Source organism: Metopolophium dirhodum, chromosome 1 (assembly GCF_019925205.1).
Source record: "Metopolophium dirhodum isolate CAU chromosome 1, ASM1992520v1, whole genome shotgun sequence".
NCBI lineage: Eukaryota > Metazoa > Arthropoda > Insecta > Hemiptera > Aphididae > Metopolophium > Metopolophium dirhodum.
In genome coordinates, this window is record NC_083560.1 from 63,288,667 (window position 1) to 63,305,693 (window position 17,027).

Here is a 17,027-nt window from a genome sequence, read left to right on the forward strand (position 1 = left end):
TAATAATACCATGTTTATTGGTCACACCTTATACACTTACAAACATATAAAGAACAAAATTAACAACGAAAGTGCACTACATGCAACACCACAAGTGCAATAAAACACTTGCTAACCGAATGCCCGCTGACCAAGTACTCCAGGGATAGACTTATGCTCCCCTATAACCTATGTGAAGTACTAGCATCCAACCCTGAGACAACATCGATTCTTCTTAAACTCCTCAAAGATACGAACCTGATCCAAAAAAAAAATATGACAAATACACATAGATTACATCACATGTAATGAAATTAACATAAGCCTTTCATGTAGCATTCATAAAATATTTTGTATAAATCTTCAAAATGTAATGTATTTCAGAAACGTCAATCATTTTAGCGGTCGAGGCGTATATTATAAAAAAAAATATTATATTTATGTGTATAATTCTGTTGACAAAATAACGGCAATGATAACTTTAACTTGAGTACAAATTAGTGATTTATGTCGGTATTAACGTGTTTCATTAAAGATAAAGTTAATGTGCAAAGTAATAGGTACTTTTGCCATTTTTTGTGTGACAGCCAATGGTAATTAGTTACCACGGATTCGTCTGAATAAAAATAATATATAGTGATTTTTACAATTATTGTTCTTTTACTCAGTCAATTTCAAATAACATATGTTTTTAATTACGGGAACACTATATACATATTATAATTTATTATTACCAACAAACAGATGACTGTAATATTTGGATTTTATACGTTAAAAGAAAGTCTTGTAATATTAAATCTTGAGAAAAATTCAGCGGAATGTTTTACGTGGATGTAATTATAGCTTTGAAACTTTAAATTAAACTTTTGTACATTGATCTCTCACTCGTTAACAATATGACAGTTCGAATATTTACCTGAATATATCACACTCATTTTACTGTTTTAATATCGTATCATTGTTTTATTTTATTTAAAACAAAACCTTCGAAAATGAATAACATATTTTGTTAAATGTATTACATTGTAATTTGTTTTAATGGATATTGTTTGTACCTCAAAATATGTATAGCTAACAGTTCACTAATTCAGTATGTCGGGACAGTCATTTGAAAACTTTGATCAGACTTGGTGTAATTAAATATTTTCAGTACAAAGTGTTACCTTTGGGCTTTGATCGTAAATGCTTATTTTCGTTTACATTAAGCATATTATCAGAAAATTGTCTTCTATTTCTAGTTAATATTCATAACCTCATGAATTTATTGCATACCTACCTGCTCTATTTATTGTGTCTAAAGTTTAAAATACACTATAGTATCACCATTTACGCATGACTATTTATATTCTTAAAATACAATGATACTTGTTTGCGGAACAATATTAATTAATATTTATAATGATCGATGAAATATAATCAATACTTATATTATGTATTAGTGCAATACTGCAATAATATTAAAATGATATCGCAGATTGTATAGTTGTTTTTAATTAGTCTACTTGCCTAACATTGATTACGTGAACCAATCTGTTGGCGTACTTATCCAATAAAAACATTTAAATTATAACTAATAAAAAATATATTATAGTGGAATACCTATTATGGTTTTAGTTATTGTAAAACATAAAGTGATTCAACCTTATGTTTCAGTAACTTAAATTGCAGTAAGCCCTTCTTCTAATCAATACTTATATATAATGCAGAGTAAAAATGTTTTCGGCACAATATTTTAAGTACTTACATTATTATATTAGTCAAAAATCATACGCGATTTCACTACTCTTTCGTGTTTAATATAATAATATAATATTTAACATTTCATAGTGGCATAATGTTATTTTCTGGTGAAAATTCGATATAAAACATAATGAGTGTTTAGGTTCAGTAATTGTTTTAGAAGAAGTATGTCGCGAAAGATACGCCCTTCAAGTTCTATTAAATCAAGTAACATTAAATAAGTGAAAAACCTTTTACAGGAAGGTTAAACTGTGGCAAGTGTATTTTAGAATTTATATAACTCGTATAATTACGTTATTTAGTTTTTTTTTTTTTTTTGAAAGGCTTGAAAAGTTTCTTAAGAATTTAAGTGTCTCCCCTATATAATTACACCAATGTTATTATTGTATAAAACTTAATTAAGTTAAATTCTTGTTAATGTTGAGTATTTATTATTTTTTCGCATTACAAAAAATATTTCTACTAATACACTCAAATTAATTCCCAATGACTTTCTTAACACATCATTTTTTTCTTATTATTACGTACATCGTTGTATTTTATAACCTCTACTGTTTAACTACTCAAATCTAAATTTAAACAGTCATTTTGAATTTATATCTTAAAATCTTTATAACTATAATTGTATATTATAGTGATGTACTGATGCCCAAATTCTGTTGATCGACATGCTACATTAGAAGAACTATATATTTATACGATCCTCCATTACAACGCGTATGCCTAATGATATCATGGCTAAAAAAAAATGTTGTCTACAAATTGTTAATACTGTTTTCATAGAAGACTTATAATTAATGTATTTATATAAGTACAGAGTATGGACCGTAATATTTATTTCCTGACGAAACACAATGACCTATTCATAATATAAAACATGGTTAATGAACCCTCTCTCAGCCAACCGTAAGCCACAAAAAAATAAAATCCAAATCGGCTGAAGGTAAAAACTTCTTAATCCAAGCGAAATTTAATTTTAATTTTATAAAGCTATTTTGAAAAAAATGTATTTATTATAAATCTATTTTAACTTAAAATACATTACAGTCCGCATTATATTCGCCGGTCGCGCACTGGTCTAAATAATTATTATTCGAAAATGACGTAGTCGTACAAGGAACAAGCAATATAAAAGTAAACGTTATATAGTAAATTCATTTCAGAATACGTTTGGTTGTCAGGTATATAAACCAATTGAAATCCTATACTTAAACCTCTCTATACAGAGTCTGAGATTTACAATTTGTAAAAGTCAAACGACGTACACTACAGCGCTAATGATATCTATTTTTCAATTAAATTACTGCCAATTACAATAAAATAAAATAAAATAAGAGAAACAAGTTTGCCAATCAATCCAAATTCGAAGATCAAACAAATATAATATAATATAATGACGACTGTATGGAGTTTATTGACCGGTTTACTGATAATGTACGTATTATATCAACAAAAGTATATTTCTCTCTAGCAAACGCTAATTAGGTTACGGTGTCGTTACCGAGGCGATCTGCAGGTTATCGGTCGACCCACTTGTGTTGCAGTTACAAAACGTAATCTAACAGAAGTTGTATATTGGCAGAAGTAGTTTTATTTTTAGTAAAAGTTTTAATTTTATTAGCCTCTAGTAACTATGTGTGTATACATAATAATGATATACATTGTATGCATGTGTAAAATATATAAATGTACGCGTAGAGGTACTTTATGGTTTCTAGAGAATTGCAGGGTCGTAGCCTGGCGTTGAATGCCGTCAAATATGTCAAAAGTCTTTAATCCCTCGTCACCCCACATGTGCTGCTGTAGAAATAAAAAAAAAATACCAAATATTAAAATTCCGCTTGCCATAGTAACTGTTGTTGTTGCGTGTGTTTGACAACACGTGTATTGGTCTCCCCGCGTCTTTATATCCGCAACAAAACTATAGAAGAAAAATTCAAAACATCGTGTATACTCGCAAACTGGAGCGCTGCAGACGAACATGTCTCGAAAGTAAAATGCCTAAAGTTTACTTCCGCGAATACGTTTGTTCGCGATTTACAAATTATAATTTGGAGTAACTTGAGCGTGAGAATATCAAAAATTCGTAATTGCTCGTAAGGATAAGAGAAGAGTTTTGTTGTTGAAATAACATCAACGCAGCCTTTTTCAATTAATTTTAACCAAAATCATTTACGATAGGTACATAACAGCGAAGCTGTTTCGTTTAAGATTTCAGTGTTAGATATTATATTAAAAGCCAACAGGTATCTGGTATTGCCGTATCGGTGTTATACACAATAATGTTTTTGTACTTTCGGGAAATGCTTTAAATACGCCATAAATATAATTATTTTGAGCATGTCAAATGTCTATATTATATATTTATTAAAATCGGTACCTAGTCAACTTCATTGAAATTTATAGTTGAAAAAGTTCTGGAAAAATGATCTTTTCTAAAATTATTAATTTCAATTGTAACTATAAAGCTGAAATCGTCACACATTACTATAATATCTGTCAGCATAATACTTATTATTAAAAAATCAAAATGTCTTAAATAATACAATTTTGATCTCAAATTATATCTTTGCAATGAGCGTCTATTTTTGTTTTTTTTTGTATTGAAACTAAATTCTCGTTTTAATAATATTATGTAATTTCTACTGTATTAAAGTACCTAGTTATTTTTATTCGTTTTACATATAGACTAAGTGTTACAATGAATTTACAAATCAATAAAATAATATGTATTTATTTATGTTTATATTCCTGCACGTGTCATTCAAGTATGTGTATACAATAATAATAATATAATAAACATGCAACAACGTGCAAAAGTTGCACACACATAGGAAATGTAAAATTTTTTATTGTACAAAATACATCTCTTATTCCGTGCACATTAAGGAATATGTTTGAAAAGTATATTATCTTCTCTCCAGACACTGATATATACTCATTATTAACTCGTAAATTGAATTTATCATCAGATTTTTACACGTACATATTCCATGAAATAGTTTTCGATGGTGCCAAAACTATTTTTTGATGGTTCGGCCGTTTAACAACATGTCGTTAACTTTTAATGAACATTCGTGAGTTCTGACATAATGTTGCACTAAAATTGCACTGCTGATTTTTATTACCAGTACGGTACGCCATACATCTCCAATATGTATTTCCTTTATAGCCTATTAAACGACTTCGAGGAGGTTATTTTAAAGAACGCGCAAGTCTATATTTCAGATGTTTATAAAAATGGGAAATCTATCGTCACAATGCAATGGGAATGATATTATTGAAAAAAAAATAAAAATAAAATACAGACATTTGTAATAACGAATTAGGTTTTCTGATAACGGGAAGAAATATTTTCTTTCTTCGGTATTATAGGTAGTTGTCTTTTTTTGAATCCATTTTTGATAATATTATGAAAGTATTTTGTGCTCTTGCATTTTGTTTTATACGAATCGATTAGTTTTGCAGAATTCAACACTTTTCCCGAGATTCTCAATATTCAATTTCAAATTATGAAATTATTATTATTAAATTTATGGTTCATATTATTTTATCGATGTTTATGACACTGTGGTAAAATAAATATCAATCAACGACTCAAAGAGTAACTGTATGCAGTAGTGTGTATGCATTCTGGATGTAAATATCTTAAAATTACATTTAGAAATGTTGCATGATATTTATTTATTGCCAAAATTCACCCGTATAGTAGGTACAATAACTGAAAACCATGATTTTTTTCACTAGTGTTACTGTAGTTGTCTGAAAACTGACCTACTAAAAAAAAAAAAAAATTGTAATAAATAATTGATCTGGTTGTTTGATGACTGTCCACTCATTTATTGTAATTATCTGAAACTGTTATGATTGAAAACAGAAAAATTCTATCCAAAAAAATCTAATCAAAAAACTTGTAAATTAGGTCGTTATGATTCATAATGTTTCACTGAATAAAATATACTAACTTATTAATTGGCATACTTTTTGATAATTTTGTGCACAAAAAAAATATCAACACATAAACGTTTTAAACAGTGAAACAAATATATAAACAAATAACTTTTTTTTTAATTGCGTTATGTACGAACGCAAAACGAGCAACTAAAATACATTTTTAAATATTTTACAGTCTACAAAGTATACTCCATTAAATAATTAGTTTTCTAAATTATTTATTTAAAATTGCTTTTTAAAATTGCATGTTTCTTATCCTTTTTTTAGTAAATTTACCCATTTATTATATACACCTATATATTTCTATGTAAACATTTTCCTACTACTATTTTTTATGTGTTCATATACAATGATTTTCCGTCGGAAAAATCTAACATTTTATTTCTTAACCATTTTTAAATTGTGTATTCAACGTATACGTATTAAATTATTATTATTAAAAATAAATTAAATTCACAATTGAACACAATACACTACTATAGGGCACGTATATTTTTAACAACAATATATTTTACAATTCTTTTGGTCGTATAATGTGCTCTCTTCATAAAAATGCTCACATAAACTACGGGAAAACACCGCAATACGTGAGTGTATTGTAACTTGTAAGCTTTATTTTTTGCCCCGTTATGAATAGAGGAGTCTTACACACAAACACCGAGTGCTGATTTGTTACAGTACAATGAATGAGTAAATAAATACAATGAATTACGAATGTAAACAAATAAATCTTGTTACGATCGCATGGAAAATGTTGGTGCCGTGCGTATTGCACACGTCATAATAAAATGTATAGACAACTATATGAATATATAATTGTTATGTAATATAGTAATACTATCGTCGATGTCTGGTCTGTTTTACATGTGCATAATATTGACGAACGCACTTAATAGTTATTGCAGTTAGGTATTCGCGAAATCGTATACCATCATGGTATACAATTATTACTATGCATTTATCTGAGCCCTAAACCAGAGCCACTGCATAGGTTTTGCAACAACTACCGAGTGCGCACGTTTTTGATACGTTTCTAATAATAATAATAATAATAATAACATGTCTGTAATAATTTATTTATTCTTTTGTTTTTCAGAGGAGAAAAAACTTTACCTTCCTACTGACGAAACCACAGAACTGTACTTGTTAGCCTTCTTGAGAGTCTGCAAATTCTACCCGGACAGTGCATTCAAAAGGGTTTGTATAATATTATTTCGTTTTCATGTACCTATACCTACGTTATGTTATACAAAAATATTATCATGTATTATACGAGCAGTATATACAGGACCGAACATAATTAACTAATTGATTGGATTTGCCTTTTTGAACGTAATATAGTTTATGTTTCCTCGAATGCGTTGTATTCATTATTACATTTATCATTATTTTATTTTTTATTATATTGCACGATTTTAAAAACTAATTTAGAGAGTTTTACTTAGAATTATGTAAAACAAGGATTAATGTACAAATCTTAATTTGTTCAATTTGGAGAATACGTCTTAACATAATATACAATTTTGTTTAATGTTAATTATTCATTACCACTTTGAACAGATAATTATTATTTATTTCTCATTATTGTTAACATCGCTTTATATATTTAGATATAATACACTTAAGTAAATTATTAGTATTATTTCCGTAGTTAATTATTTTATTTGTAAATTTGTAATTTCACTAATAACCCCAATTTATTTTTTAGGTGAAATTTTTGTACAAATTACGCCAGAAAAATCCAAAATACTGCAATGACTTACTACCGAGCTTAGAAAAAAATGTCTTTGCTCAAAATATTCTTACAGTCTTACCATCACGTGATCAACACGGAAGGAGAATATTAATCACAGAATGTGGACGTACGTCTAAATTATAATTATTATATTTTTTTATAATGTTATTAGAAATGAACTTGATTGTAAAGTAAAATTATTCATCAATGGTCAATGACACATCAATTAAAACGTATAAATGTAAATAAATACGTGTGCCGAAGTGACAGATTAATGTGTCCCCGAGGGCCGTGACCCAGACTAGATAGTTTACAATGCTGGATATTTTAGCATTTTAAACCTAAAATTAAAAACAATAAATGCATGTCTAAATTGGGGTATCAGTACTCTGTACTGGTCTGCACTCGTCTATAGTTGCTTGCCTATTTACTTTTACAAATACCTCATAGGAATTCAATTTTTTAATTTAATTTATAAAAAAAAATATTTTAAGTTTTGGGGTATTTCCTTATTGTATGTGTCTTATACATTTAATGTAAATAAATAATTTTAATAACTATTAATATTGCAAGTAAATGTAGATACCTACTTAAGTAGAAATTAAATACGTTTATTATCATATGCATGTGCATTGTGCATAATAGTATATTACATAAAAAACAAAATAATATTATTATTTATTATGCACTGCGTTGCTATTTTAAATTCACGAGTGTAGTCAAATCGATGAGGTTTATTATTTTTTTTTTTCAAAATGGTATTGATAATATTAAAATAAATTTCTTTACCTATCATCAATGTGGAGGTACGAGAAACCCGCATTTAAGAAATAGCGCTTGCATATAATATTTTTTTTATCGATCATGAAGCCCGACAACTATGGATATTAGCTGTTTTTTTTGTAAGGGAGTAATTGTAAGTTAGTAAACACGTGTGTTTTTGGTTTGGCAGATTTTTTAGTGGGTACCCGTAGGTAACTGTCATGCCCGGGTGAGGGATGATGGCACTTCTCTCCGGACATCGTGACTATTGCCCGAAGGAAAATGCCACCCGCGGCCGGATTCGAACCGGCGCCGGTGTGCGTGACAACCGTCGCGTTAAACCACTCGGCCACTCTGTCCCCCTGCATAATATATACTGCATTGACAACAATGAATAAAATACGATTATAATATATTATAAGCCACTACTTGTTGTTAGAACACCCTTGTTAACCTAACACTTTATGATCGCAACTTTATTTAATATGGACTAATTGTTTGCGTTTCCTGTAGAGAGATGGAAAGTTAAAAATTGCACACTGACAGAGATCTTTCGCGGTGTCGAGCTGGTGATTGAAGCGGCTATTCTCGAGCCTAGAACTCAAGTGTCGGGCACTGTGCTGTTGGTGGACTTTGCTGGTCTGACCATAAACCACGTCTGGCAATTCACACCAAACTTCGCTAAACTTGTTTTGGACTGGATACAGGTAAAGACTACCGATTTATTCCTACATATCTAATTGCAGGGCATTGTGTGCCTGTGTTTGTTAATATGGGTCACAAATTAATATTTAACCCGTTTTTTTTTATTCGTAAAACTTAAATTACCAATTATTTTATTTTTATATTCTTGATAATATTATGCTCTTTGTAAATAGTTACTTCTTATAATTATTTATGTATAGGTTTTAAAAGTTTGAACTATATATATCTCACAACTTTAAGCTAAGTTTTTTATGATAAATATATAAAAAAAATTAGCGCATTCAATTTATAATTTAATATTATATGAGCATTTTTATAAGTATTTATTTATAAGTTCATTTTCAGTTGAACTACAGTATATTAATAATAGTAGTAGTTAACTTCATTAATATAAACAAATAATTATCGGTGCCTATTGCTTTTTTTTGTATAATATTAAGAAACATATTTTTTAAGTAATAAATCCCATGGTGTAGTGATTAATTTTTTTTATCCACCCTCTGGTAAAACTTGTTGAGATAAAATGTCTCAAACACTTTATTAACCACACTACATATTTCAACTTAGGGTTACAAGTACATAAGACTATTAGAGTTTAACCACTACGTTAACTTGGTTATTAATTTTGAAGAATTCGATTAATTGATTTCCACGAAAATCACTAAATCAAAATCCTTGTAGGATATTAAAATATGTTGCAAGCACACCGTATATTGCAGTGATCTAAATAATAATAGTTAAACAATTCCGTTCAACATCTACGTATAGGTAATAATATCTACTTACCAGTCATAAGCAAAAAACTTCTTGATTCTGTTTTGATAAAATAACGAGGCAATAAAGAATAAAACTGTACAATTCGTTTTAGTTCTTTTATTTTGCAAGCAATATAATAAGACTATAAAATCTAATGGTCCCATTTCATTATGCGAACAATGAACGAAAAAAAACTTAAACAAATGTTCTCACCACTAAAACATTATTTATTCATCCGAGATTCACGCTCAAGGACCCGTATATAGTAATATATTGTTAACTATGGGAAATAGCTATACATTAGAATAACATAATATGTTGATTGGTAAAATTAAAGTGAATTATAATTATCCATAAGGCTTATATTATTTTTAAAATAATAATGAATTGACAAAATTACAATCCTGTTATAATGATACATATTATTCTAATGGAAATCCTAATCGAGCTTATAATATTAAAACGATAACAATTAATTGTATATATTCTCGTTGTTTGTAATAACATAATATATTATTTATCGATTATAGTTTTAAAACAGGTGGCATAATTTATTTTTCGTAATTACAATCTTAAACATGCATTCAATATTCAAAGGAAGTACAAAACAAAGAATATATAAACATTATTAATTTTGAAAACAATGATTTCAATTTACCTACAAATAGTATTTTAATTATATTCCACAAAGTTATTAGTAATAATAATAATATACGAAATTATTCAGAAAAACGATTTTGAAGTAATATCCATATTTAATACATTATAACGTGGATTTTATACTAGAAGTTGTAACATTTTTTTTATATAGACTTTTTTTACGTATGTTTATAAACTACAAAGGTTTCTTGAGCACTGGAGACATACACTTAAGTGAATAAAAAAATCACAATTTAAAAACTAATCTAAACTAAATTGTGAAATATTTATTTTTTAAAAATACTAAGAAAAGTATAAAATAAATATAACGCAATTGGTTGTTTGTATCCAATGATTTTATTATTCAATTATTGATTCCTATTAAGGTCAAATATAAAAGTCAATATTAATACATTTTTTTGACAATTTGCAAAACGATTTTTATTATTCTACTAACAATTTGAACATAACAAATGCAAAATAAAAATGATAAAATTATGTACCTATACAGTAAAAAAAGTAATTACTAATATGATCTGAGAAAATAACAAATAAACTAAAATGATTTAATAAATATAATATAGTGATAGATATAACAGTTATATATTTATAATATAATACGTCATAAATAACATTTCTTAGAGATTTTTTTTCCCCCAATAATACTCAATACATAGACCTTGAGATACATCAATATTATTAGTAACAATTTACTAAAAATTATTAAGTATCAACTAATTTTCATTAAAATCATAAAAATAATGTTGTTATTTAGTACTTTTTACTAGTTCACTAGTGTATATTATGTTATATAATAATTAACGAAAATATTTTGTTGCAGTATTCAATGCCTGCAAGACTTAAAGAAGTGCACATCGTAAATCAACCGTACATATTTAACATGGTTTTTGCAATGTTCAAACCATTTATGCAAGAAAAATTAAGAAATAGAGTATGTATAAATAATCTTAAATCATTTTTTGGTAAAAAGAAAGTTAATAACTACCTACTGAAATTGCAAAACAAAAAATATTTTGTTATATATTATTTATAATTGTACAGTTAATGGGCAAATTGCGTATCGTTTTAATAATTATGCATAGATGCAGGTACTGTATATTATACTAAAATAAATAGTGGCGTAGGTATCCTACATAATATGGTTTTTAATAATATGTATGACGTAGGTTTATATTATACTATTATAGTGTATTGTAATGATTTCTAGTATACAACGAGTTAAAATTATTAATTTTAATTTTTCAGCTCGTGTAACATAAACAAAGTAATCGGATTATGACTGAATAATAATGATAATGAGTACCAGTTGTATTATTTTTTGAACTCAACTTTAATAAAGATGCACTCAAAATGCATTAAAACGCCGGGTATACCTAAATGTAATTTTGTTTTAACATTTTTTCCAGTTAGGAAATATAAAAACATTGAACAGTAGGTATACCTATAGCTATAAAAAAAAAAAAAACATTTGTTAATAGTTTATAAACTGATGCAGAGACAAGTAGTTTTATACATTTTAAAATTCACAATTACATAGCACTTAAAAAAAAAAATTAATAATTAATAAACACGCCAATAACATTTATTAAGTCATAACTATAATACAATATAACATTGCTACGGATAATCAACAATATTTATCGATTTTGCGTTTTAATATTATGGCCCGTTGTATGTATAGGTACCTATACTATTAATAAAGGTATACTAATATAGGAATTTTTTTTTTATAAATGAACCCGTGGCAACTTAGGCCATTGGGTGGTTTTGGACTGTGTGGGAGGGTACTGTAGGTTTAAACACGTTTACACAGTTAGGCAGATTTTTTAGTGGGTAGGTATCTGCCATGCCAAGTGTTCGGATAAGATAAGTATTTTTTCATCTAGATAAAGATAAAGATAATGGAACTCAAATGTATCTAGATAGATATAAAAGATAACTTAACTCATATTTATCTAGATAAAGATAAAGATGAATACTTATTTATCTAGTTAAAGGAAAAGATACAATTTTTTTTAATGGGCTTTAAATTTAGGTATACTTTAGTTGGGAACTAGGAACGTAATAATAATAATAATGATATAAATAAAAATAATTACATTATTTATAAACCATGAACTTGGTTTGAGATTCTGTATAAATATTTAAAATGCGTTTGTACAATTTCACGATTTTTATCAATAAAAAATGTATCTAAATGAATTTATTTAGATTAGTAAAAAAATTATCTAAGATGAATGTTTAGATACCTTGTAACTATTTATCTAGATAAGATAAAAGATGAACAAATAATTAGATTTCATCTAGATAAATTTATCGAGATAAGTCCGAACACTGTCCATGCCCGGGTGGGGGATGGCGGCACTTCTCTCCGGACACCGTGACTTGCCCAAAGAAAAATGCCGCCCGCGGCCGAGGTTTTGAACCAGCGTCGCCCTAGTCCGTTCGGCCACTCCATCCTCCAATATTGGAATTTAAATACACTTATTATATACATATGTTATAATATATTTTACTTTTTTACGTGTTTGTAAATCATGTGTTTTTTAAAAACATTCATGACAAACTGGGGAGTTGACTATATTATATGATTGTACTATGATTGACAGCTGTGTGAATTTTTTTTTTTGTTGATTTAAGTATGAGAGCACGAGTGTAGAATACTTCCACGGTAGTTCCTATATTCATTTTGGACGTCTAAGTTATGAATCCATTCCATTTTAATAAATTTACATGTATGTTAGAAAGATCATTAATATTTATGTGAGATGGGCGAGTACTTTTTCTGTTCTCAGTGATTTACTCGCTGACGCCGCGTATTTTTTTTATAGGTTTACAATTACTTTGCTTTTAACACTTACTTAACCACTATGGTATTAATATGTTTGTCAAATATATTGTAGGTAGATATTGTAAAGGTTAATAAGTATTATGAATTTTAATTAACTAAATAACAAACGACACAGATTTCTTAGAAATGGCTACTTAATAAGAGGGGTAGCCCTCGGGAGCCTAAATGTGTCGTATTGGAATACTTAATGGAGTTTCAGTTTCCCCCAATACAGCCACCAGCTTAATGCAAGTTGTTAGTTAATCACTTGGCACATTATAATATATTATTATTTATGTTGCATGTACGTAGTACGTATGCGTTTCGAGTGCATAATATATCAACACAAAAGTTAAGTTTAATTGTGTAGTATTGAATAAACATATAAAAGACTTGGAACGAAAATAATATTTATTTGTACCTATTCTGTGTTTGCACATAAAAGTGAATTTTATCCGACGCATAACCCATGTAGGTACGTTCCTTTTATTTTTTATTTTATATTTGTTTATGACATAATAGATTTGTACAAACATTCCCTAACATTTAACCGGTTTGCTTTATTTAAGATTCTGAGCGGAGAATTTGTATTTTTTTTTGAGTATGTGTATATTATGTTTTGTTGTAGAAAAAATGCTTTAATTTTCAACTTCAATATCTTTACTTTAAGTAAAGCCAATTTAATTGGTAATTTTGATAAATGATAGGTCAAAATTAAATTTTTTATAATTTTCAAAATAATTATAGTATTAATAATAATAAGATTTTTGAGCTATTTATATGCATTTTCAATTTCCGATTTTTTATTTCCTATAAATGCTAATATAAAACTGTTTTGGATGGTCAGAAATCTTGAAAATTTAATTTATATTGATATTAAGGTAGTTAATTATTATTGAGATTAAAAATCGTTTTTAAACATAAACTCACAGTAATTTTATGAGCGTTTGAAGTTTAAACTTTAAAAAAATATTAATAATTTATATTCACGTAAAATTGATTTGAATTAATTGCTTAAAAATTACAAACAAGATTTTAAAAGACCAAAATCTATTAACCGATATATTTTATTTAATTAGTTCTGGGCTTTTATCATTGTGAAAAAAATAAAATAATACTACGTATTACGGTTTTTCGTTATTGTCACTATTAACATTTATTATATAATGAATATTTGTTAAAAGTAAAAAAAATATATATATATTAAAAAAAAAATACGTTCATTAAAATTAAGAATGTACATCATCAATGTAATGGTTATGGACAATGGTATCCATAACAAATGTAAATAAAGTTAATAGTATATTTACTATCTAATATTTACCGATGTATCAGAAATTTAGAATTTTGTATTTTGTTAGTCATGTACGATAAATAATAAAAACTCGTATATAGCTCGTCAATTGCGCCAGAACCGATTAACGGGGTTTAATTAAAATTAACATAATATCATTACGTAGAATTTTTGTTTGATAAACCGGCATTTTTATATGGCCATATTCAAAATATACTGCATACGTTTTTGTATAACTAATTTACTTACTTTGACCTTATTTTTTTTTTATTTTTTTTTTTTAATATGGTTCATACTCTACGTTTAATAGAAACCTAGGTATATTAAAAGTATGCCATAATTATTTTCCTCTTAAGGTATCTCAAATTTGATAAAATAAAAATAATAAATATATTTTATTAAATTAAACGCAATAAGGACCTGATGTGCGCCTTATCTGAAATTACTTGTTGCAATTATATATTATAAAGACATATGACAGCGTTATATACATAATATAATATTATGTTACGATGAAGGTAGGAAATTGTTTAATGTTCGATTTTAGTGTTCAAGGGGGAGGGGGAGTTTACATTGTTTGGACATTGCGTTCAACGACCAAATTAAGGTGGACAAAGGAGATAAAATATAAAAATTACAAAACTGTATCAAACCGAGTAATATTTAATTTCGAATTATATAAAAACGAATTAAAAATATTATTTTCAGAACCTCTAATAATATTTTTATATCACAATTATATAACTATTAATACAAGCGATGAGCATACAACCTGCCATATTACATTTTATAAAATATATTGTACAAAGTAATAATGTTTTTATTTGTTTTCTTACGTGAACACTATTAATGTACTTAAAGTTACAGAATCGTCCGGAAATTGTACAAAATAAACTTGTGTGTATCTTATACTATACTACACAAAGTCTTATATTATTATTATGTAAATCTTTATCTACCCAAATTAATAATTTCCACAGTGTATTATCATAATATTTAATACTACCCAATGTGCGTCGTTCGAAATACTTCCATCTATTATTTTTTTTTTTCATAATTATTTAACTCAACTTACATTGCTCAAAGGATGTATACTTTTCCCTGGAAATGTAGGAAATATTGTAATTGTTGTAAAAATTATTTTCACATATCCCAAATATTGATAGGGCCTTGTGAACAATATGCCCAGACCTCCTACATCGCTCATGACGTAATACACACCAGTGACTGATTTTTATATATAGTGGATTGCAATGCAAATGTCGAGAAATTTTATTTTATAATCGTTGTAAAAATTGTTTCAGATGCTTTTGCACGGTTATGATCACTCGTCATTATTAGCACATCTGGATGCCAAATGTTTACCAACTAAATACGGTGGTCTCATGGACATAGAAACCGACCAAGGCATAGATTTGTGGAACTTACTGTGTTATTACGAAGACAACTATAAAGGTATGACGTAATATAAATAATTAATAATTTCATACTAACGACTTAAGTGGTCCTTTTATCTATTTTAGTGACAAATGAATTCGGCTACAAAAAGAAGAAATAATCAAAAATATCTTAAGAAACTCAGTACCTAGACTAGAATCGTGTATTTTATGTTATTTAATACTACGTACTATTATAAATGTAGATTTTAATTATTTGTTATTGGGTTATTTACCAAAAATATGAATATTTATATATATACGTATTTTTTTTTTTAATACCTAATTAATTTGCTGTATTTATTATTTTATTCAAATGTATTTATTATATTAAAGTGACTTTCAACACAAATTATCGAATTAAATCAAATTATTATTTGATTGATGATTATTTGTTTCGACTGTGTCAAATATTTATAATAATATGATTACATAGATAGTATTTAATCATACTGCAATGACATGTACCACTATCAATTTTGAAATTAAATTGCATTACAACGATATAATAAAAACCTAAATGTTTTTTCTCCTAACTTTTGTTTTATATTTTTGAAGACAGTTTTTACTACTTGGATTTTAAAACAATAATTGTATTAATATAAGAACAAATATTTATATTGAATTTTTAAAATAAAGTAAGTTGTTTTCCAGTTTTCTCTGATGGAGATTTATACTGGTTTAAATAATTGATACAAAATTAAAAGCTTTAATAACTATTATAATATAGTTGCTAAAATTGTTAGAACAATATTATACATAACAGGTGCAAGTGACATATAAAAAGTTATTGTGAATTGCTATTGTTTATAAACAATTTGATTTAACCGATATATTATAACGGGGACGTAGGTATTCGGTTTAAGCAAATTATTCTAATCTCACAAATGAATTATTGTGTACGTATAAGATATATTATTATTGTACAGAGTGTAACAAAAATAACTGACTAATGCAATACATTTTGTTTTCTTTTATACAATTTATAACTATGCTATATATTAATTATAGTATACATTTTTTTTCATTTTTATTTGAAACAGAAAATAAAAATATGATTCAAATTTTTTTGGAAAACTTCAAAATAATATCCAATTTTTTAATCTTATTAAAAGAACTATTTTGATGGTAAAAACATTATCTAAATCTAAACGTTTTTTTTGTGATTAAATTAAT

The 17,027-nt window shown here is 27.0% G+C and overlaps 1 protein-coding gene across 1 annotated transcript in view; it reads left to right on the top strand.

Annotated features, from left to right (window-relative positions):
• Positions 1-16,506, top strand: part of LOC132935963 (alpha-tocopherol transfer protein-like) — a 31,022-nt gene extending 14,516 nt beyond the window's left edge. The window contains exons 2-7 of the mRNA XM_061002608.1: positions 6,770-6,870; positions 7,382-7,535; positions 8,684-8,877; positions 11,112-11,222; positions 15,720-15,870; positions 15,939-16,506. Coding sequence (XP_060858591.1) covers positions 6,770-6,870; positions 7,382-7,535; positions 8,684-8,877; positions 11,112-11,222; positions 15,720-15,870; positions 15,939-15,973 — 746 coding nt within the window. The 3' untranslated portion in view covers positions 15,974-16,506. The remainder of the gene's footprint in view (positions 1-6,769; positions 6,871-7,381; positions 7,536-8,683; positions 8,878-11,111; positions 11,223-15,719; positions 15,871-15,938) is intronic.
• Positions 16,507-17,027: the final 521 nt, after the last annotated feature.